We start from the raw sequence: 23,332 nt of genomic DNA on the forward strand, positions 1-23,332 counted from the left end.
TCTCTTCAATTTACATTTGTATGGTGAAATGTTTACAAAATAGGCTCTGTGGGCCTGTCCACTTTTCATGTCGGTCTCACTTGTATATTTGCATTATGGAATTCCTGTGAAGTTGGCCTGCCCAAAAGGTGTATGCAAACACCTGATAAAATCAACCTGCCCTTATTCTGAGCCATGCATACCTGGCCAAGCATTGGCCCTGCTTCACGTGATGCACGTCACACTTTTGCCCTACTCATATCTCTGCCACCGTTGCCCCTATCCATGCCAAACTTTGCACACACACTCCGTGGCTGCCAAACCACAACCTCCACCCCTCATTTATCATATGGCCCTCTAGCGCCACCATGAGGCCAAAACACATTTTTGGACACTGCTCCTACAGATTTTGCCATAAAGTCACGCAAAGCGGTACACAGTATCTCTACAGTCATGTCATCTAAATGGATCTGTCCCATTTCCCATATTCCCTCCTGATAGGCTACCATTGCCTTCTAAAGTTTGTGTATGCGACCTGACGGTCGCTTATCTCCCGATTAGGGAGTCTTACTGGTTAATTTGGAATGGATCAGACGTGTCCAGCCTGGAGTGCATTCCATTGGTTTGAGTGCATTCATGTATATCTGACCAAATCCCATCAACTTTCTACCCTGTTTTCTCTTCAATTTACATTTGTATGGTGAAATGTTTACAAAATAGGCTCTGTGATCCGGTCCACTTTTCATGTCGATCTCACTTGTATATTTGCATTTTGGAATTCCTGTGAAGTTGGCCTGCCCAGAAGGTAGGCCTCTATGTAAACACCTGATAACATCCGCCTGCCCTTATTCTGACCCGTACCTGGCCAAGCACTGGCCCAGCTTCACGTGATGCTAAATGAAATTAACTCATAAATAGCATGGCTCACTTCACATTGGGGTGATCTATTTTACATTACCATTGACCATTTTCGATTCTTGCAAAACACATTTTTGGACACTGCTCCTACAGATTTTGACCTAAAATCACGCAAAGCGGTACACAGTATCTCTAAAGTCAACATCGATCTGTCCCATTTCCCATATTCCCTCCTGATTGGCTACCATTGCCTTCTAAAGTTTGTGTATGCGACCTGACAGTCGCTTATCTCCCGATTAGGGAGTCTTACTGGTGAATTTGGAATGGAGTGCATTCCATTGGTTTGAGTGCATTCATGTGTATCTGACGAAAACCCATCAACTTTCTACCCTGTTTTCTTTTCAATTATTATTTGTATGGTGAAATGTTTACAAAATAGGCTCTGTGAGCCTGTCCTCACTTGTATATTTGCATTTTGGAATTCCTGTGAAGTTGGCCTGCCCAGAAAGTGTATGCAAACACTTGATAAAACCCACCTGCCCTTAAGGGCTTTGCACACAAGACTGTTGTGTTTTTTTTTTTTTTTTCGTTTGCTGCATGATTAAAAGGCATTGGATTTGGTGTGTAAGGCTGTGCGGAATCCACACTGTGGATCCGAAAAGGAGTCACAAAGGGATTCAGTGAGTTTTTATCGCATGCGACAAGACGCATGAATCGAACTGGGTTCGATCGGGAAAAGAACGCACTGCCGCAGCCACCTGCCGCATGGCAAATTCGGAGCCGGTGTGCATGAGGTCATAGAGAATTGTTGTTTTCTTTAAAAAAATGAAATTGTCTGTTTTTTCTGTGCGGAAAAAAAAAACGTGTCTGTGTGGAAAGCCCTTTATTCTGACCTGGCCTGAAACTGTTGTCGTGGGCAACACAAGCAAACGCACGCGCACACACACACACACGCACGCACACACACACACACACACACACACACACACACACACACACACACACACACACACACACACACACACACACACACACACACACACACACACACACACACACACACACACGCACGCACACATCTTATCTTGGCACAAAGCGCTCAAAGTTTGCTTAACCCCCAGGATCTCATTGGCCAAGATGTGTGTGACGCTTAATGAAATGAACTCATAAATAGCATGGCTCACTTCAAACTAGGTGTGATTTTATTTTATTTTTTACATTACCATTGACCATTTTCAATATTTTAAGAACTCTTTGGAATGGATCAGATGTGTATAATGGATTTGAGGATTGGTCAAGATTCACGTGACAACACAATCTACAGGCAACTACACAATTCACCCTTTGTCAGCCTTCTGATTGGGCGCAGAGATGGGTCGAAAATACATTGAAAAGTATTTTGATACAAAATACAAATACTGGGTCAAAAGATTTATCAAAATACAAAATATAAATACAGGTCTGAGAACGTATTTTGAAAATACATGAAATACATTTTATAAACATTGATGCAATGATTAGTTTCACCAGAGGCAGCGCCACAGATCACTTTCAACCCAGAGTCAAAACCAACAAAGGGTCAAACTCTTTTTGAGCGGTGGTTACACCGTCTCCTATACGTGGCCGTGTGTGTATGCGTGTGTGTGTGTGTGTGTGCGTGTGTCCGTGTCTGTATGTAGCCTGCAGAGCCTGCAGTACCTTTTCTGGCCACACATGTTAAGGGAGGGGCGCTGTTGTTCAGGCCAGAGACACACACACACACACACACACACACACACACACACACACACACACACACACACACACACACACACACACACCGACCACCGCTCAGTTCACACGGGTGTGATTTTTCTGCTATACCACCAAAATGTGGAAAGCCTTACCGAAGGCCATAAAGGAGTGTGGATCACTAGCATCCTTTAAAATTGCCCTGAAAAACCACTTACAGGCAGCAGCCGTTCGCAACTGGTAAAAAAAACTAACCTAGCCCAACCCTACCCTCCCCTGCCCCTTCTTTGTATATACTTACTTACTTACTGTTTTAGACTCTTTTTTTTTTTTGTTCTCTCATTTTTCTTTTCTTTACATATCTACTGCATAGTACTGTGTTCTATTCGTCTGTCATTCAATGTTATATGAGATACTTAAATGGTTTCCTGTGGAAATAAGCTTAGTCTTTTCATGGATCTCCTTTTAGTAGACCTTGTACCAGTGAACTGTACCGTCATGAAACTGTACCTTTTCCTATGCAAACTTCTAATAAAGTCTTCAATCAATCAATCAATCAATCAATCAATGTTATAGATTGATTGCCAAGTAATAAATTAATTTCCTCAGAATTTCTAAGAATAAATTGACCATACTATGGTGTTTGTCTTTGGAGCATGCAGGCAGCCTAAATGTACAGTTTAAACCTTTGTGAATGTTTAAAATATGTAGCCTAGTTCCAGACCCTGAATCGCTAGCCACACCCCTTTAAATTTAACGAAATGTCAATTCAGGCTGAGTGTCAGGCTATAAAATATGTCCATTTGAGAATAAAATGACGTTGAAAAAGTATTTTGTTTTTAGACCTGGAAGTATTTTGATACAAATTAGAAATTACATCCAATTGTTTCCATCCCAGCCAAATACAAATTACAAAATACAAAAAAGTATTACAAATACGTATTTCAAATACATGTATTTCAAAAACTGCCAATCTCTGAACGGGCGGGACTTGACAAAGGGTGAATTTCCCAGAATTGCGCCTTTCTAGTTACACAATGTTATTATTACACAGTTATACAATGCGTCTGCATGTCTATTAGATAGCGTTATCAGATCAGATGACTTATTCTATCTGACATTTGTGACTGTTTATGGGACAATTAACTGTCTGCAGCATGCATGTGCCACTGCAGCCATAATGTTTATCTTTCAGCTCACGATGCAGGCTATCCTCCTATCCAAATAGTAAGCCCATAATTAAACTGTAAATTTACGAGCAGCAACACAGCAACTGTTCATAATTATTCCATCTTCAATTCTCAATGTTCAGTTTTTCAGTTGTGTAAAGTAAGTACATTTACTCAAGTACTGTACTGTACTTAAGGAGGACTTCACCACTTTTCAACCTATCTTCATATAATTGGTCCTCACTAATGTTCATGATAAAATAGTTTTGTTTTAGTTTTTTTCCTCAGAGGAGGGCTGTGGGCAGGTCAGAAACCCATCGTCTTGTGACATCATCGATTGGGAATCCAAGCTAATTGAAAATGCAGGCTTTCTACTCCTGAAAAGTTGCAATGTCAAAGTGGAAGCCATTGTTCTCGCGATAATAAAAATCGAAATATTCTTTTCAAAAATATTTATTATTATTATTTATTTATTTTTGGAAAATGATGATGTCACAAGATTATGGATTTCTGAACTTCCCACAGCTCTCCTAAGAGACTTGGACCGAGTCGAAAAAAATGGTGCTATTTTATTATGAACATTAGTGAGGACCTATATGTATAAAGATGGGTTGAAAAGTCCTCCTTTAAGTACAATTTTGAGGTATTTGTACTTTAGGCTACTTGAGATATTTCCAATTTCCAATACTTGTACTTCTTCCATCCACTAAATCTCAGATCCAAATATTGGGCTTTTACTCTTATTTTACCTATTATTTGTAAACTTTAGTTAGTTGTTACTTAGATTATTAATATTACAAAACATACATTACCCACTTCAGCCCTATATACGGTACATTTCGTCCTTTGAAAATAGCCGATCTACAAGCTCACAATGCATCGCCAATGTCATGCAGCGCATTGTGAGCTTGTAGATCGGCTATTTTCATAAGATGTTCATACATTTTATAGCTAGGCCTATATTTGAAAACGTGTGAAATGAATACTTTCTACTTTTGATACTTTAAGTACATTTTTATACGAATACTTATTTTTTTACTTTTACTTAAGTAAATTTTGAATTCTGGACTTTTACTTTTATATTGCAGTATTGATACTTTTACTTTGGGTAGCCTACTACTTCTTCCACCACTGCAGTTTTCAATTTAAAAAGTGGCCGGAAAGTCAATTGTGGCTTGATGATGATGATGGTCATGATGATGATAATTGCTGACTGAGAGATGACGCGTTCGCGGTGCGCTCTCAGAGGCGTCAATTGGGTATGGCAAGCTTTGGCTACAGGGGGAAATACATAAAATGTACTTTTCATCGTGCCTGTTGCTAAGGTATGGCAACATGGCTGGTGTCTTGCACGCGCGCAAGACACCAGTCATGTTGCCATACCGTAGCTTTAGCTGAACTGACGCCACTGTGCGCTCTGCAAGCGCAGCACTGCCCTCTCCGAGGACCATTGCTTAGGCCTATACTCCGCATTGCGAGGGTGTTGCGCACAGAAAATAGCCGATCTACAAGCTCAATATGCATTCCTGTTTTTTTTTATTTATTTATTTTTTATTTATTTTTTTATATTTTTCCCGGAGGGCAGGTTGTTGGGTTATTGGGATCATCAATCATCATCATCAGTGGTTCCCATTCATTCTTCCCAAACTTTTAGCTCGTGATCCAAAAGAGAAATTAGACATTTTGCCCGGGACCCAAACTAGTGAAAACAGCAGATCTACGGTGATTCGTGCAGATCGGCTGTTTTTCATGGAATTTCTTAGATTTGTCTCTGATTTCTTCATGAAATAACTGGAAACAATGCATTTTGTTTTTAAAAACACGGGGAAAAAATGTTTTTGGGAATGTTTTTTGAAAATATTTTGAATAATAATAAGTGATAAACAAAACATGTAGGAAACAAAAATAACCAAGGGACCATAAAGAAATCGGTCTGCGACCCACAAATGGGTCGCGCCCCAGTGTTTGGGAAGCAGTAGTTTAAAGAGTGTGGATGTGAGGCAGCCCACAGCGCGCAGAGTCAGTCAACACTGTGAGAGGCGACCTGCGCGGTCACATGAATGAGAGAGGCACAAGCGACACCATCACAGCCACACCGATGGAATTATAAACTATGGAATATCACTGGATTCTGTTTACTGTTTTTCTACAGTTAACCTTCCATCCAGGTAAATGCATTGATACACTACAAATAGAAACACTTGCTGCGTCAGTATAGGCTACTTATGGAACTTGTTGCATGCTTTCAACTTTGTTTTGGGTGATATAGCCATAGGCTTGGACGTGATCGATTGCAGGATCGGTGTCTCGTCGTGTTTTCCTCGATTTTCAAAAACTTCCCATTGGATTTTCGCACTTGTCACAAGCAAAACGTTAGTTCTGGCTGTCTTTTTTTTTAAAGCAAAATGTCGCTTCACGTTTCGTTTAATGTCTAAATATTATTGTTATTATTTAGCCTTTTATAGCTTAATCTGCAATAGACTAACAGGCAAGGAGCCAACCTTCAGCCACCACAGTGAAACCTAATAGAGGAAACTGGATATTGGTGAACCGGGTGCCCAGTTGCGCTCCTCTCAATAATTCATTTTCATACGAGGGCAACTTCACGTTCGACTTCAGAGCGTGCATACGCGAAAAGTAATCAAACCTTGGGCATAGCGAAAACAAGTCAATTCATTAACATATATTAATTACACTGCTTTGCGTGATACACACTTGTTTTTTTTTTTACGGTCATCATCAAACAACTCCTGCGGGTTTTTCTTTCCTCGAGGTTCAGTTCAAAGATGCGCCGATAAGCCTAACCGTCAGTATGGAAATAGGCTGCTAACTGAGCGTTCCCTGGAAGCATGCAAATCGCGCTGGATGTGGACTAAAGCCAAGACAAACTATCTTGGATGTAAAGTTTTCTAAGAAATGTTTTTAACATCAGCCTTCTTCTCAAGCTGGAATGATCAAAACACCTACAGTAGCCTAGGCTACAGATGTAATGCGTGGTACGGCTGTCCATCAACAACGGGCAGTTATTGTTTTAAGAAACGTCTATTTTCTTTTTTTTTTTTATGTAGCTTCAACTTAGGCCTATAGGGTGTTTTGTCCATTTCCAACTAGTCTGATAAAAGCAATCATTTACTTTGTTTGCACCATCTATAGGTGTATGGGATGGAAATACACTTTTAAAGGAGAAATTCACCAAATCTCTTGAAGCGCCCCACATGCGCATCCGTTGCAAACGGCCAACTCGTCCCCTTGACGACAGGTGGACATTAATAGTCCATTCTTCTCTATATTCACAATGGGTTGCTGCAATTATGCGACACAAAGCCTGTTCGAGATATTAAGGGAGGTTGTTGATGTTTTTGAGGTTTTCGACTGTTGACCAAAGAGCGTAATTTGAGTGTCTTTCTCTCTGGGCTATGTACACAGGCTTACCCGTCACATGATGCAACAAGGCTCACGAAGTTTGCCTTAAGCCTGTTTAAAGGCCTATCCATACTTCGACCGAAACCGCCGTTTTCGGTCAAAAGGTCCTTTTCTACCATAAAATTATATCCCTCGGGACTTCTGAAAAGCATTGGACCGAACGAGAGTTCGGAAATTTGCACGTCGGAAAACACAACTCACCGAACATTTCGGTCGAAGTATGGAGAGGCCTTAAGGCCTCTCCATACTTCGACCGAAATGTTCGGTGAGTTGTGTTTTCCGACGTGCAAATTTCCGAACTCTCGTTCGGTCCAATGCTTTTCAGAAGTCCCGAGGGATATAATTTTATGGTAGAAAAGGACCTTTTGACCGAAAACGGCGGTTTCGGTCGAAGTATGGATAGGCCTTTATACTAGAGACCGAATTTATAACTATATTGACATGGCCTGTTGGCATAGCGATAGCTGTAGCTCTATAGGCTATTATATGAAAACAAATATCAGAATCAAATAGATATTGTTTACACAATGCTGTACGTACCCCCTCCCCATTTTCAACAGTTTATTTTATTTTATTTGTGACACTTGCTTTGGCAATATAAACTATGTTTTCTCATGCCAATAAAGCTCATTTGAATTGAAATTGTATCAAATAGATATTGAGAATTCTCCCACATTTTTTGTTCTCTTTTTTTTTTTTTTTTTTTTTTTTTTTCTGGTTTACTGTGGTTGTCATAAAGGTTATTAACTTTAAGTCAAAATCCATACAGCCAGAATTCAAAACGCATGCCTCACTGCATGAGAACTTCAAAGCCCGTATAAGGCTATATTTTTGACCCATGATGTACTGTATGCCAAAGTATGCAAGTCACACCCAATTCAGATTTTCTTCCCAATCAAGACTGTCTTGATTTAAACGTTGTGTATTTGGGGAATTTGGATCTCATTCAACGTATTATGCCTATTCATGGGTTGCATTTGTAGTCCTAAACCGGCCATATTGAGGACCAACACAGGTGTTCAATATGTCTGATTGGCATAGAACCAATGTTCTACGTTAATCAAAACACCTGTGTTGGTCCTCAAAATGGCTGGTGTAGGACTACAAATGCAACCCATGCCTATCCTAATTTGAACTTGTACACATTTCTCTGTCCAGGGAAGCTTCACTGATCATGCATGCTCTTTCTCTCCAACCGCAAGCTGTTTATCTCAAATCAACATCATGGAGAGTAAAATCATTTGGGTCTATCCTTGCTCTAGTAGAGTTAAATCGACACTGACAAATGCGTTTGCACACGATTATGCACATTCACATCTTTGTTATCTGCCCAATACTTCCTTGGCGCTCTTTGACACAAGCAGTTCTACTAACATAATGGGGGATTTAACCACTTAAACCCTATATATACACTCAGTTGACCATGGTCCCCCAGGGGGCTATTCTTGTCTCGGCCCCCCTCCCCTTTCCCCTCTATACTAAATCTATTTGCTGAATAAAGCAACTGAATTGAGTAATTGGGGGTTAAGTGCCTTGCCAAAGAGCTCCTCAGCAAGTGGTGGAGGAGGGGTATTGTTTGCTGTGTCCCACCTGGGGGCTCAGGTACAGCCAACCCCTCCTATAAAAGCCTCTAGGCTAATAGCTGTTACACCCAAGCCAACTGACAAAAACATCCAGTTGGATTGCTAAATATCCTAAAACTGAGAAAAAGCGTCCGCATCCATTTTCGATTGTTCCTCGCAAAGGGTTGGCCAGTCGATTCCACATTGCATGTTGTGGGCATTGAGCATTGGCATAGGGCAGGGTTCCCCAATAGGCGGCCCGTGGGCCATTTGCGGCCCACGGGGGGCTATACTGTCTGGCCCACACCAACCCCAGTAATAATGGTGGTATAAGAGCAGCAACAACACTAGTGTATCGTCGTTGTCGTGGGGAAACCTGGTATCTCCAAATTTGTACGTTATTTCGCAAGTCGTACAAGGCCGTCGCACAAAAGTAGTGAAAACAGCAGATCTACAAGCACACAACGCCTCGCATCACAAGGCGTTGTGTGCTTGTAGATCTGCTGTTTTCACTAGTTTAAATCATTTTTAAAATGATAAATTCAAAACGAACGGTTTTGGACATGCAAGATTTTCACCCGACAACGACAAAAACTGACGCTGGAGTAGCGGGAACACCACCGTAGCCCCCCTGCAATGTTGTGGCCCTCGGCTTGGTACCCTAGACATAATTCGGCCCTTGGGGAAAACTAATTGGGGAACCCTGGCATAGGGACTGATGGAGCTGACATTCCCTAAATGTATAAGCAGATTATTGGCATTTTTTTGTCAAGTCTGTGCAGAGTTGTGCTCCGTGCATCCACGTAGGTCACATACTGTACTGCAGGTGGGATGCCCTAGTTGTCATTTTTGAAAGTCCTAAAAATTCCATGAATTCTCTGGCCTCTTGCTAGCCATGTTCAATTACGATCTTGTGTCAAGTTTGCTTGTCACAGTAAATCATGATGTGCAAGTTCATTTAGACTTAAACCCCAATGCGAGTCCAAAATTAAATGTGAGACTCGAGTCCTCAGGGCTGTCCATCCTTTGAGCAGAGCGTCTGCTAAATGTCTAAAATCTAAATTGTTAATATTGTCCTTCCAGCCATGGGAATCATGCCCCATGCTCATGCTGTTCATATGAACAGTGGTTCTCACAATGGGGTAAAGGGAGGTCCTTGACAGGTTTCCCTCAGTTTAACCACTTTGACCCGATTATATACTATATCAAAATAGTCGATCTACAAGCTCACAACATGTCGATGGCTATTTTTGAAAGATTTAATGATCTTCAAAATCTTTCTTCTTTGAAAAACAATTTTGCACAATGGTTAAGAACACAAAAAAATCAACTTTGTTTTTTTACGACAAGGGTTCATATTTTAGATAGTCATAGGAGAAAAGAAAAGATGAGTGTTAAAATGTTTTCATTTACTTCTTTCTATCGTTTTAGTGATTTTAACGATTTTGATTTGCATGCATGCCCCCAGGTTGGGCATGCTTACAAGTGTCTAAATTTGTCTTTTTAGACAAGATAAGCCCATTCCCAAGATGCACAGCCATATTTCATGGGCAGATGTGACTTATGGGGGCTGGTGTAAATAGTAACAAAGAAATTGCCAGCTTATTGTGTCTAAAAAGACTTGTACGCATGCCCCCACCCACTGAAATCAAAATACTAAAATCGCTAAAACAATAGAAAGCAGTAGGCTAAATGAAAACATTTTAACACTCATCTTTTCTTTTCTCTAAATCTAAAATATGAACAATCTAAAATATGAACCCTTGTTGTAAAGTTTTCAGATGGTGGTCTGTGGCCAAATACAATCCAATTTGGGGGTCCTTGCCTTGTAAAAGTTTGAGAACCACTGCATTAAGAAGACTGAGAGCTGACTAAGCGTCAGCATGGTGTTGCAAAGCTGTCTGGTCTGGTTTCACTGCCTCTGAAAGACATTTCGTTGTCTTGAACCACTGACCAGAACGATTAGAATCTGGAGGGGCTGGAAGGAATGTTAGTTTTGGGTGTTTTCTCCGTCGCCAAAGCATTTGGTGCTTCGGCGCGGTTGTCCTTTGAAGAGCGCATTAAATTATCCCACGGCCAAGATAAATTGCTATTGTCCTTTCCAGAAGCAATTCAGCTGCATAAAGTCCGGCGCAGTAAAAATATTTTACTTATTAAAATCCCAGCAATAACTCTGGGCTTGTCATGGTTGAGGCCAGCTGTCACACAGCTATGTGTTGACCACGAGGTTAGGAAGCAGCATATCGTTGTTGTCGGGTGGAAACCTTGTATGTCCAAAACCTTGTATGGCAACACCATGCTTTTAAAAATATACATTTATAAATATTGGTCCATAATACGGTTTTATACAGGTTTTAGCCTAAACAACCATTCAGATATTGAAATGTTATGTTCTGTCTGTCTCTAATTCCAAGCCATTTCAGAAGCAATACCAAAAAGCCTTTTGTTGGCAACGGGGCGCTGTCTTTGGGCTAAAATTGGAACGATACAGAAAAGATACCACGGCACCATGCTAATCTTCTCTGTATATCGTTCCAATTTTAGCACCACTTTACCTCATGGTTCCACCTCATATATAGCGGTATATAGTCTCAATAGAATATAGCCTACCAAAAAGTACCGCCCCCTTCTCGAGGGGGCCCAATAGGAAATGAGCCCCCTGTGACATAGAATGGGTCCGAGAAAATCACTGAAATGAAAGGCAAGGCTTAGAGTTAATGAATTGGGTTTTTTGGGCTGGAAGAGACACTGGGAACTGGGAAGACCAAAAAACAAGAAAAAATGAAAAACTTGAAATTTATGGTGTAGTCTACAAGCACACAACGCCTCACATCGCGAGGCGTTGTGTACTTGCAGATCTGCTGTTTTCACTACTTTTGTGCAACACTTTTGTATGATGAACTAGAGCTTTACTTTATGAAAAAACATATATTTGAAACTTACATAAGGTTTCTGCCTGACAGTGACTATATCTAAAAACGCCACGTTTCTCTGAGCGGACCTTCTTCAGCGACCCTGTGAGAACGTCTTGTGGCTGGTTTTCGGGGTCCTGACCCCACATTTGAGAACCACACTTTTAGGCTGTATAACGCTTGCAAAGTGTGTTGTGGTGGTGAATTTGTGGTGAAATCCATTTCCCAGCATGTAATCCAGAGGGGTTTGGCGGCTGAGAGATCGGCCATTATTTGGCCTTTTTGCCGACATCGGTGTCTGCAATTATGCAGCTAATATGTCCCAATTTGACAGAGTTCAGAACGCATCTCTGTGTCAGCTTGTAGATCTGTATTATTTGAAAATATCACACCCAGTGTGAAGTGAGCGGTGCTATTTATTTCATTGAACGTCTGCATGGATACAGACACGGGACATGCGTACATACAGACAAAGCCAGACGTAGGAGCGGCTAGCCACTGCTCAAACATATTAGGGCTTAAAAAAGGTGTATTCCATGTTTACGTGTTTGCTAGTTCATTGTGGAATTCAAGTTAAATGTTCTTTAATTTACCATACCGTAGTCATATATACTTAAAGGGGTACTGTCACCTAAAGGGGTTGAGGGGCAGATTACACTGTGACATGAGCTTCTCTGAAAACGGTCTGAAACAGTCTGAAGCTCATGTCACAGTGTAATCTGCCCCTCGCCCCCCCAACAACAGCTGACCAGTACAGTAAGTAGTCAAACAGTCAGGCTATACCTGTAGACAATTCATTTGATTGGCTTATAATTGCGCATCCCCACAATGACATCATACAAATATTAACTTGTTTTTTAAGATGATTCTTAAAGTGACAGTAACCCTTTAGGTGACAGGCCCCCTTTAATTTAAATTTGTTTAATCTATGTTATCTATTTATGTGTTCTTTTGGGTTGCATTTGTAGTCCTACACCGGCCATGTTGAGGACCAACACAGGTGTTCTGATTGGCGTAGAACATTAGTTCTATGCCAATCAGACCAATTGAAACACAAAAAACATTCCTTGGGCTAAAAAACAGCCCCACAAGACTATGGTTTAGTGATGAAAAGTGATGAGTCATCACTTTTCACACTTTTGTGGGAGCAGTTTTAGCCCAATGAATGTTTATTTATGCAAAACAGATGTTTGCAATGGATTTAGAATCATGAAAAACCCCTAGGTTTGACCCCTCATATGCTACTTAAAGTTATACCATGTAACTTTTTTTATAAAACAAATCTTAAAATTGTCCTAACTGTTAAATCGCTAAAGTTTCAGAACCCCCACTCCGTTATTTTCAGCTTCTGAAGCCTTCTCTTTATATGTTTTCTACTTAGCCGTGACAGGGGCGGAATTTCCCGGCAAAATTACGTCATCACACTACCGGCCAATCACAGCGAGGGTTATACACTGCCGGCCAATCACAGCGCATCTTGAAGTGGGGTCACTAGGGCGGCCATATTTGTAGTCGCCCGTGTGTCTCTATACTCAAAAGGTAATCTCGCCTACCAGGCAGGGTGAAGGAGTCCGTTTCTCCGGAATGCCTGAACGCACAGGAACCAGGGACCCCTCTAAAGATAGCTCTCGGCGAGGTGGAGGCAGACGCGGGGGTGTGAAGGTACGAAAAACGGCCGAAAGACGCGGACGCGACCGCGGTTTGCTATAGGGCTACTGACCACTAGTTGAGCATCTTACACAGTATAGCTTTAAAGCAGATTAATTTTTTCCTTTTTTTTTCCCTGTAATGTAAAGTTAATGGGACACCAACTCTAGCGGCTGATAACACCAATTTAGCTGTGTCTCAGGAAGGGTTATCATACCAAATTATGTCTATATAATCTACAGATATAGAGCTTTTCAAAAATGCATGATAACCTTTGCCACCTTTCCGATGCCGACATCTCGTATGGCCCATGGACTAATTGTGATGGTGTTCATTGTCCTGTGTTTTCCAGGCAGCACCAGGCCCAGCATTGTGCCCGGCGGGCCCCACCTGGTGGTGCCGCTCAACGGGCCGGTGACGCTGCGCTGCCTGGGCCAGCAGGCGGTGCAGTGGCTGCGCGAGGACAAGCTGAAGGTGCGCGGCGAGCAGCGGAGCGCCGGGCTGTCGGTGATGCACCTCCACCGGGCCCAGCCCCTCCACATGGGCCGCTACATCTGCCTGGAGGAGGGCTCCCGCGAGCAGAGCTCCGTCTACGTCTACGTCAAAGGTAACCGTTATTTTGAACCCAGTGGTTCTCCAAACCTTTTTGTGCCGGTAAACATTTATATCCTATATTAAAGTGTTAGTTCAGCTATTTTTGACATAAAGCTGTGTGAAATACTTGCCATTAAAATAGTGGTTACAAATGTATTAATTCATTACCAGAGTCCTGTGGTCAGAGTTCTGGTCAGTTTCTAATGAATATAAAGTAGTTCCGGTAATTTGGCAGGGGCTCATGGCCCAGTCATTAAAAATAGATGAATCCATAAAACTAGCGTCATTTGTATTGTTGACCTATTTCTACCAAATAGACCAACTTTCGTTAAACTTTGACCCCTCTGTCACATGGTACTATTTTTTGTGTCCAGTATCACTACGCCGCTGCAACGTATTTCCCCAAAACAAGGTGCTTTGCAGTCAGCTGATCAGAACGAAACCTCGCTCTATATGGTAGAAATAGGCCAACAATACAAATGACGCTAGTTTTGTGGATTAATCTACTTTCAATGATTGGGCCATGCCAAATGGCCCCCAACCCATTGGAACTACTTAATATTCATTAGAAACTGACCAGAACTCTGACCACGGGACTCTGGTAATCAATTAATACATTTGTAACCACTATTTTAATGGCAAGTATTTCACACAGCTTTATGTAAAAAATAGCTGAACTACACTTTAAACTACACTTTAACTTAGTGTAAGAGGGAATGTCATGCCATTTTACACGTTTGATGCATTGCATTCAATCAGTTCTTGCACTCATATTACAATGAAGTCACACATTCAGTGCCAATAATTCCTGAGAAACTACTCTAGTTATGAAAGAATAAAAAAATTAAATCTATTTGACAACATACCATAGACAGATTTGTCCTCTCTTGTCAAATGACATTCCTGCTAAAGGTCTTGCAACAAAATGTCATCCACTTCTCCAGGTGAGGTTTTGTCACACTGCCCATCTGCAAATGTTTTGTGCCATGGGGACCCCCCAGAAGTCCCTGGCACAAAATGTTTTTTTGTGTCAAAGAAACTATTCCAAAATGTTCCGAAATTGTCAAAGAACTGCAGAACTACAAGCTCACGCTCGAGTCGTGAGGCACTGTGAGTTTGTGGGTTGGCTATTATTGCGATTTGTGAAATAGGGTGCGCGTGCCGTGCATGCATGGGTGCGTGCGTGCATCATGTGGCAAGAGAAAAACAGAGGATAAGATTTGAAGGCTGATGGAACAGACTGCCGAGCTGCCCTGTTATTTGTCAGAGGCAGTGAATGGTAATGGCTGTGTAGTCCACTGACATGTTGTGTGGAAGTGTGTCCTACATGGTGCAGTACAGCCGGTAAGGGCTAATTCAGGCGCGTCAATTACCCATGTTGTTTTGCAGGTCTTGGGCAGTGCCTGTGTTCTGGTGTGTACTTGGGTTTGATTTAGGTTGGATTGGTTGGCTGAAAGAAAACTCCAAGCGACATGCCTGCTAAGTGGGGTCCACCCAGGGACATGCTGGGCCCCTGATTCAGCCCGGGAAAAAGAGTTGGAGAGGCCCTCATTGTGCGCTATAGAGAGAGATCTCTCTCTATAGCACTGCTGCTACTCAAAGATTTGCCATTTCAGATCATGACAAGTGACAAGCCAGTGGGCCAATTACTGTACATGAGTTATATTTCGTCGTTGTCGGGTGGAAACCTTGTATGTTCAAAACCGTTTGTTTTGTATTTATCATTTTAAAAAAGATTTAAACTAGTGAAAACAGCCGATCTACAAGCACACAACGACGTTTTCACTACTTTTGTGCAACAGCCTTATATGATGTAGCAGGGCTTTGCTTTGCGACAAAATGTATGAATTTGAAACTTGGAGGTACGAGGTTTCTGCCTGACAGTGACGATATACTTTGTTGGCCGCCCAGCCCCCAAAATGGAATGAAGGCCGACATTTATTTTATTTTTTTTCCTAATGGCCGGCCTGGACAGGCCGGGAATGAACCGCCAGTTCGGGAGTTCCCGCTTTTCCCAATGGCCAGCACGTCCCTGGGTCCACCTACCTGAGCACACTCCCACAGCGCTTCATTCTTATTGTTGAACTCCACAAAGGAGTCCACACTTCAGCGCAGCATCAAAACGTCGCAATCGGACGCTCCCCCCCCCTTGCTCCAATAGAGTGGAAAGGGCAGAAGGGGACGCGAGTTTAGAAACTCTAGGCTTGCAAAGGGAAGGAGCGCTCGTTTTCAGTTATTGTCCACGACATTGCAAGCGGCGCGAAGGCCAGCGGACCTTGGTCCTGCTCTTCGCCCCCGAGCGCCGCAGGCGCGAGTGGCCGCGAAGAGCGGGCCAGGGGCGCGCGGCCGGCGGAGCGCCGCGCGAGTTACGAAGCCGTGGTGAATGCAATCGTTCTATTTATGCCCAGGCCGTAAGGCCTGGGCAAGCGCACGATAAACGCAATGATAATTGGGTTTTGGTGCACCTCGCGCGGTCCAAGTGACTACAACGGAGCGCTCCCAACCTCCGGTTCAGCCAATCACAAGCTTCAAAAATGAGTGCGGGGCGTGGTTTCCCTTTGCAAGCCTAGAGTTTCTAAACTCGCGAAGGGGACGCTGGTGCTAAGTTTTGTTTTCCATTTTTTAAAGAGACAGACAAAACAACATATACAAGACAATAATATGCTACATACAGACGAAACAAGCAAAAAAGAAAATACAACAACATAAAGGGAAAAAAAAAACACGACACATAAGAGTATTAAATAATGATTATACAAAGAGCACATATACTATTTACACTATTTACACCCAGAGTCCTATGCCATAAGGCCGGACAAATGACTGCAGAGGAAATGCAGCTACCCCACACCTGGTTCCTCCATTAAATAAGAGAGATCATTGCCCTTGACATACTGGATAAAGTTCCCCCATCTTTTCTCAAATAGCTCTTGTTTGTTTTTGAGAGTGTATGTGATTCTTTCTAATGGAAGGCACAAAGACAGTTCCTTAAACCACTGAGCAATGCTAGGTTTCCCTGTCTTTTTACGCTGGCGCTAATTAATCGTGTGTCTGTGCAGTAAATCGGGCATGAAGCTGTTTTATCTCATTGCGAGTGTTTGGTCTGAAATAGGCTTAATAATTGATTGAGGTTCCTCATGTTTGTCTCTCTGTCACCAGATGTCTTTGGTCGAATGCCATAACTGTAGGTTACCTGGTTGCAGGTGCGCCGTTAAGTGGGGAAAAACCCAGAGTGGTTCAGAGTGCCAAGAGCTCTGTTCCCGGAACACACCAGAGATATCAGGCTAAAGCCCCTTTATGTTTCCTGAATGCACACCTTCATTCAGTTCCTTGAGGTCCAAAATGTTGCACCTTTGGTAGTATTGTATTGGAGTGTTTGGGTATTTTAAAGGTGCACACTGCAGTGCACAGCGTAGCATTTTGCCTCACCAGTAAAAAACAACGTGCAAAGTCCTGTGCAGGCACGTGCACACATAGACATCAAAGGGGGCTCGAGCCCCTGCCCTGTAAAAAGTGCCCTCTCCGGACCATGAATGCAGTTTTTACTATGGTGAAAGAAAAGCAAATGCCCTCTTTCCGTGCCATACCTGAAGGCAGTATTCAAGAGAATGTCCTTGTCCAAACTCTCCTGAACTAGAATGCAGCATCTGTTGAAATCAAGAAATGTGTAGAAATCAAGCATCGAAAATAGCCGACCAACAAGCTCACAAAAGGCCCTTTTAGAAATGTCAGCCCCTGCCTCTCTAACATTCTCTGCACATCCCTGGTCCTGTGTTTACAAGTGACATCATTCCAAGAACCCGAAGACAGGTGTATTCATTTGGTTGTTAAACAACTACTACAGTATGCCTTAAGTAATGATTGAGTAGTATAATGTTAGGGTAATGTGACTCTGCCACTTCAAAGTTGCTAATCCTGCTTGTGCTCAGTATACATTTAACCTAGAATGCAGATGTTACGATTTTTGCGTGTTAGAAACTGAAAAGAACACAGAGTGCTGCGCGGCATATTTCAGATATGACAAAAAATTACGGGTTATGAATGTAACCAAAATACTGTACATGCGTGCATGGCATGGAAAAGGCTTCAAAGGCCTTGGAGAACAGGTGTGTTCTGGGTATGTATGTTTAAAGTGTCCAGATGAGGAGGCACACACATTAGTTACATAATAACTAATATTATTAGAGGGACCTGGACAGATGTGTCTGTGGAAAAGTCTTAACCCATTTAGGCCTGAACACATTATGACGCAATATTTTATGCTTTAAATATAAAAAAATTGCAGATATACATGCCGAGCTTGTAGATCTGCTATTTTTGAAAAATCGTGAAAATTAGAATTTTGACCCGATTCTATAAGTGTCTTTTGAATCCTTCTAAGATTTTTGGAAAAAAACCTGTGTTTCTATGTCAGCAATCTGGAAGGACCCCAAAAATGATATTTATTTGGCAACGGACCCCCATTTCAAAATATCTAGTTCCAGGGACCACCCAGAAGCAAAATTTTAGTTACAAACGTTCGCTTTGAAAATACATATATTCAAAGATTTGCACACATTTTCACGACTTTTTCAAAAATAGCAGATCTACAAGCTCGCAGCGCGGCACTCGGTGCCGCGCTGTGAGCTTGTATATCTGCTATTTTTCACTGGTTACAAGGGTCTTCAACGTTTTCAGGCCGGGGACCCCCAAACTGATGGGGAGATGGAGCAGGGACCCCCTACCACCTCGTAGGGTGGGGGGGTCGGGGCTACGACATATTTTTTATTTTAAACATTTACAGCGAGCAGGGTGGGCCGTACCACTACCATTTCTAAACATACTACTTATTAACTGAGAACCAATGTCAATAATATCAACAATCTGTCAATTGCATAGTAATCATGTATTCAAGCTATTCAAAATGGATAGAATCATGATTTATTTTTTAACAAATGTGAAAAAATAATACAAAAAAAAAAAACATTTTTTTAAATCTTTTTTTATTTTATTTTAATTTTTTTTAAGCAATAATTTCGTGGACCCCCTGCAGTACCTCCGCGGACCCCCTAGGGGTCGCGGACCCCCTGTTGAAGACCCCTGGGTTAAAGCATTCAATAATTCAGGCCTAAATGAGAGAGAGAGAGAGAGAGAGAGAGAGAGAGAGAGAGAGAGAGAGAGAGAGAGAGAGAGAGAGAGAGAGAGAGAGAGCGACAGTGAGAGAGAGAGAGAGAGATGGTGAAATAAAGAACGGGAGAGGGAGAGGGAGAATGAACAAAGGCCCCTCGTGATTTCCACCAGTTGTTCTCACAATGTTTTCATGTCAAGGATCCCCAAATTGATCTGTGTTTGGCCACGGACCCCCTTCTGAAAAGATTTTGTGAGATCTTTATGTTAAACACTTTTCAAAAACCTTTCTAAACTAGCAGAGCTGCAAGCTCTCAAACACATTGTGGCGCGTTGTGAGCTTGTAGAAGTATAAAATAGGTTTAAACTAACTTTGATGATGCTATATAAACAAATTTTGTTGTTGACATCCTTGAAGCCCCTCGTGTACCCCTGGGGGTCCCCAGACCTCACTTTGAGAACCACTGATTTACACAATCGCTTTCTGGAAGTCAAAATTCAATCAAGTAAATGTCCAAGGAAATACAGTAAATAATTGCATTTTGGCAGATGATCCCGATATTCTGTATGCTAATTATGTAACGTTATCCATGCTACGCGCACATTGTGTTTTATGTCTTTACGACATGCAACATCTGATTTTTATTTTTATTTAATTTTTTATCTTTTTGGCAGATCCCGACAATGCCTTCAGAAAATCAATGGTGAACAGCATCTTGGCTCGAGTGGGAGAGGGCGCTTCCATTTCATGCCTGGCAACCGACCCGGCTCTAGTCAACCTGCGCCTGGAGCCGTGTAAGGGTGGCGCCCTGGCCGCGGGTCTGCAGTACACTGCCAGCCTGGAGAAAGGCATCCTCATCCACCACACGCAAAAGTCCTACGAGGGCTGCTACGTGTGCACGGCCAAGCTGGGAGGGACCCCCGTCAAATCACACCCCTACGAACTGACAGTGAGACCAGGTAAAAGTGTACAGTGTGTGGTGTGTTGTGCTTGTGCTTGTGTGAGTGAGTGTGTGTGTTAGGGCATTCATGAATAGTGATTTTTAGTATTCGAATTATTCGACCTCAAAGTATTCGAATAGTCGAATATTCGACAGGACTGGCCAAACTGTAAAATATAGCAAAATATAATATATATAATAAAATATAGCAAGAGGCGAACATTGTGAAAATAGCAGATCTACATGCTCACAACGCCTCGCGTTGCGAGGCGTTGTGAGCATGTAGATCTGCTATTTTCACAATATTTATCTGCGGAACCGAGTCACATTAAATGTAAGACCTACAATTCCAAGTGCTTGTCAGGGTGGGAGTCCCCAGTTCAAATATGTTTATTTTGGGGGTCACGGCCTAAAAAGGTTTGAGAACTCCTGGTATAGAGCATTAACAAATTCATCCACCAGGAGCATTGACAACTCATTCTTATGACTTCCTATCTAGCCAAGCTTTATAAACTATAGTATATATTTTAAAGAGAAAACAATAAATAAATTAAAATAAGCGAATATTCGACTTCGGTGAACAACGTCGAATAGTCACTTTGATATTCTAATATTCGAATATTCGGTGAATGCCCTAGTTTGTGCGTGGTCATGTGCGTGTGTGTGTGTGTGTGTGTGTGTGTATGTGTGTGTGTGTGTGTGTGTGTGTGTGTGTGTGTGTGCGCGCATCTGGGGGCGGCAGTGTCTCAAGAGTTGGATGGGGCCACCTGGGAAACGGAAGGTTCTCGGTTCGATCCCCGACAACCCTGGGTTAGTGTCGACGTGTCCTTCAGCAAGACACTGAACCCCCTTTCCTCCACCGTCGGTGTTTGAATGTATGTGTGTGAATGGGTGAATATAATCCACACTGTAAAAAAAAAAAAAACGAGTTGGATAAAGGTAATATTTAAATGCACCATTAGCCATCTGATGTACAGTATACGCCAATGGTTCCCAATCTAGCAGATCGCAGGTCTACAAGCTTGCAGATCTACAAGCTCACAACGTGTCGCGATCGGCTATTTTCACTACTTCTTAGACATTTGTGTTCTAATTTATGGAATATAAGAAATTCCATGAATTAGAACACAAATGTCTAAGAAGTAGTGAAATAAATTAGAACACAAATGTCTAAGAAGTAGTGAAAATAGCCGACTTTTCTTTTATTACTTCATGAAATTACTGAAAAAATCTTTTTTGGGGGGAATGTTTATTTAAAATATTTTGAATGATAATAATTAAACTAAACGTACTGTAGGAAACAAAAGATTCAGGGACCCATACAAATCCACCTGTGACCCACAAATGTGTCCCGACCCACTGCTTGGTGAAACAGTGGCATACACTGTGCACTGGGGCTGATGATGGTAAACCTTATCTCACGCTCTCTCGTTCCTTCCCCCCCGACCAGTACCCGACAGTCCGCCTGTCATTGAGCTGCGGGCCCCCAAAAGGCTGATCCTGACGGAGGGCCAGAGGCTCTCCATCGCCTGCAGCACGGCCAACGTCAACGGCGACATCAAGCTGACCTGGTCTGTCCCTCCTGGCTCGGTGAGAACCCGTCCTCCTCTCCCTCTACCCTGGCCTCTCGGCCGCCGCATTCAGCCTGGCGTACCGTTAAAAGCAGGGACGTGCTGGCCATTGGGAAAAACTCCCGAACGGCCGGTTCATTCCCGGCCGGTCCAGGGCGGCCATTAGGAAAAAATTTAAAATAAAATGTCGGCATTCGTTCCATTTTGGGGGCTGGGCGACCAACCAAGTAAATCGTCACTGTCGGGCAGAAACCTTGTATCTCCAAGTTTCAAATGTGTACATTTTTTCGCAAAGCAAAGCACAAAAGTAGTTTAAATCATTTTTAAAATAATGAATACAAAACAAACGGTTTTGGACGTACAAGGTCTCCACCCGACAACGACAAAATATAACTCATGTAATTGGCCCACTGGCTTGTCACTTTGTCACAAATCTTTGAGTAGCAGCAGCGCTATAACGCGCAATGAGGGCCTCTCCAACTCTTTTTCCCGGGCTGAATCAGGGGCCCAGCACGTCCCTGGTTAAAAGTCATGGAAAGGTAACCGGTAGAGTCGCCCCGGAAAGAAACTTGCCGAGATGTTTATTCTTGTATTTGTTTTACTGAGAATAAGGATCAGTGAACTGTGCTGTCATGAAACTGTACCTTTTCCTATCCAAAACGTCTAATAAATACCTCAATCAATCAATCAATCAATCAAAAGGCATAAACCATCAGCCCAGGCGAGTTTCTTTCTGGCGACTCTTCTGGTATTCCATGAAAATAGCCGATCTAAATAGATCTGCTGCTTTCTCTGTTTGTCTTACAACAACGTTTATAGCAGTGGTTCTCAAAGTGGGGTCCTTGAGGGGGATTTCATGGGGTCCCCTTCTAAAGTAGCATCGCAATCATTTGAACCACTTTATCCACTTAGCTATTGGCTATTCAAAATAGTAGATCTACAAGCTCGCAGCGTGTCCCTCTGTGGCACACTGCGAGCGTGTACATCTGCTATGCTTGAAAATATTTGAAAGATATTGAAAAATATATATGATTTCAGATTTTCTTTTCATGTACATTTTCTCATCTGGGAGTCCCTGGCAACAACACATTTTCAGATGGGGGTCCGTGGCCAAATATGTCTCAATCCGGGGGTCCTTGGCCCGAGAAAGTTTGAGAACTACTGATTTTTAGAAGGCGTCTGTAGTATCGGCCTCAGGCCTTAATGGGTTAAAAGTCATGAAAACTCGTTTTCGCTGTTGGTCGTAACAGCGACGTTTCTAGGGCTTGAGGGGTTGTGGTCCGGGTTCTGTCTGCGTGCGTGCGTCAGAGGCTAGTCGCTGAGAGATACACAATATCCGTAGATACCGGTGAAAGATTAGGACACAAAGTTTACAGTGAATCGTTTTTTCTTTATTTATTTCAAAACAAAAACCCGCAGGGAAATGCTACAGTGGGACTCATTGTGAAAAGATTTGAACAGGAATGCCGGGGGGGTTATGAGCTATAGAGATATTAGTCAAAAAGTGAAGGTTTTCACTTTTTGACCTGCGTATTCTTCCATGTGACTTCATCCACAGGCTAGCCTTTTTTTGACTGGACACATAGCCAAATATGTAAATCAAACTCCCAATGCATTTAGGGGTCACGGTTTAAGGGGGGGAAATCATGTTGTACATTTGAGACAAACTATTAGCACACGCTGGGAGAAAACTATCAAAGCTCTTTTGAGACTCAAATATATTTTGGTCTGGCTCTCAAACCACTTAAGCCCCAAGCTTTCATAGCGTTCTCTGATATTTTATACTTATAATTTATACTTATGCTGCTGTTTCCGCTATTTTAAAAAGAGAATGTTGGC

The 23,332-nt window shown here is 42.3% G+C and overlaps 1 protein-coding gene across 1 annotated transcript in view; it reads left to right on the plus strand.

The window, feature by feature from the left end:
• Positions 1 to 5,850: 5,850 nt before the first annotated feature.
• The window catches only part of kita (KIT proto-oncogene, receptor tyrosine kinase a), a gene marked incomplete at both ends in the record, with an annotated part of 72,363 nt that continues 54,881 nt past the window's right edge, over positions 5,851 to 23,332 (plus strand). Inside the window, 4 exons of the mRNA XM_080730893.1 lie at positions 5,851 to 5,905; positions 13,634 to 13,888; positions 19,657 to 19,941; positions 21,373 to 21,512. Coding sequence (XP_080587019.1) covers positions 5,851 to 5,905; positions 13,634 to 13,888; positions 19,657 to 19,941; positions 21,373 to 21,512 — 735 coding nt within the window. The remainder of the gene's footprint in view (positions 5,906 to 13,633; positions 13,889 to 19,656; positions 19,942 to 21,372; positions 21,513 to 23,332) is intronic.

This window comes from Nannobrachium achirus (genome assembly GCF_963921795.1).
Source record: "Nannobrachium achirus genome assembly, chromosome: 1".
In the NCBI taxonomy this organism is placed as follows: domain Eukaryota; kingdom Metazoa; phylum Chordata; class Actinopteri; order Myctophiformes; family Myctophidae; genus Nannobrachium; species Nannobrachium achirus.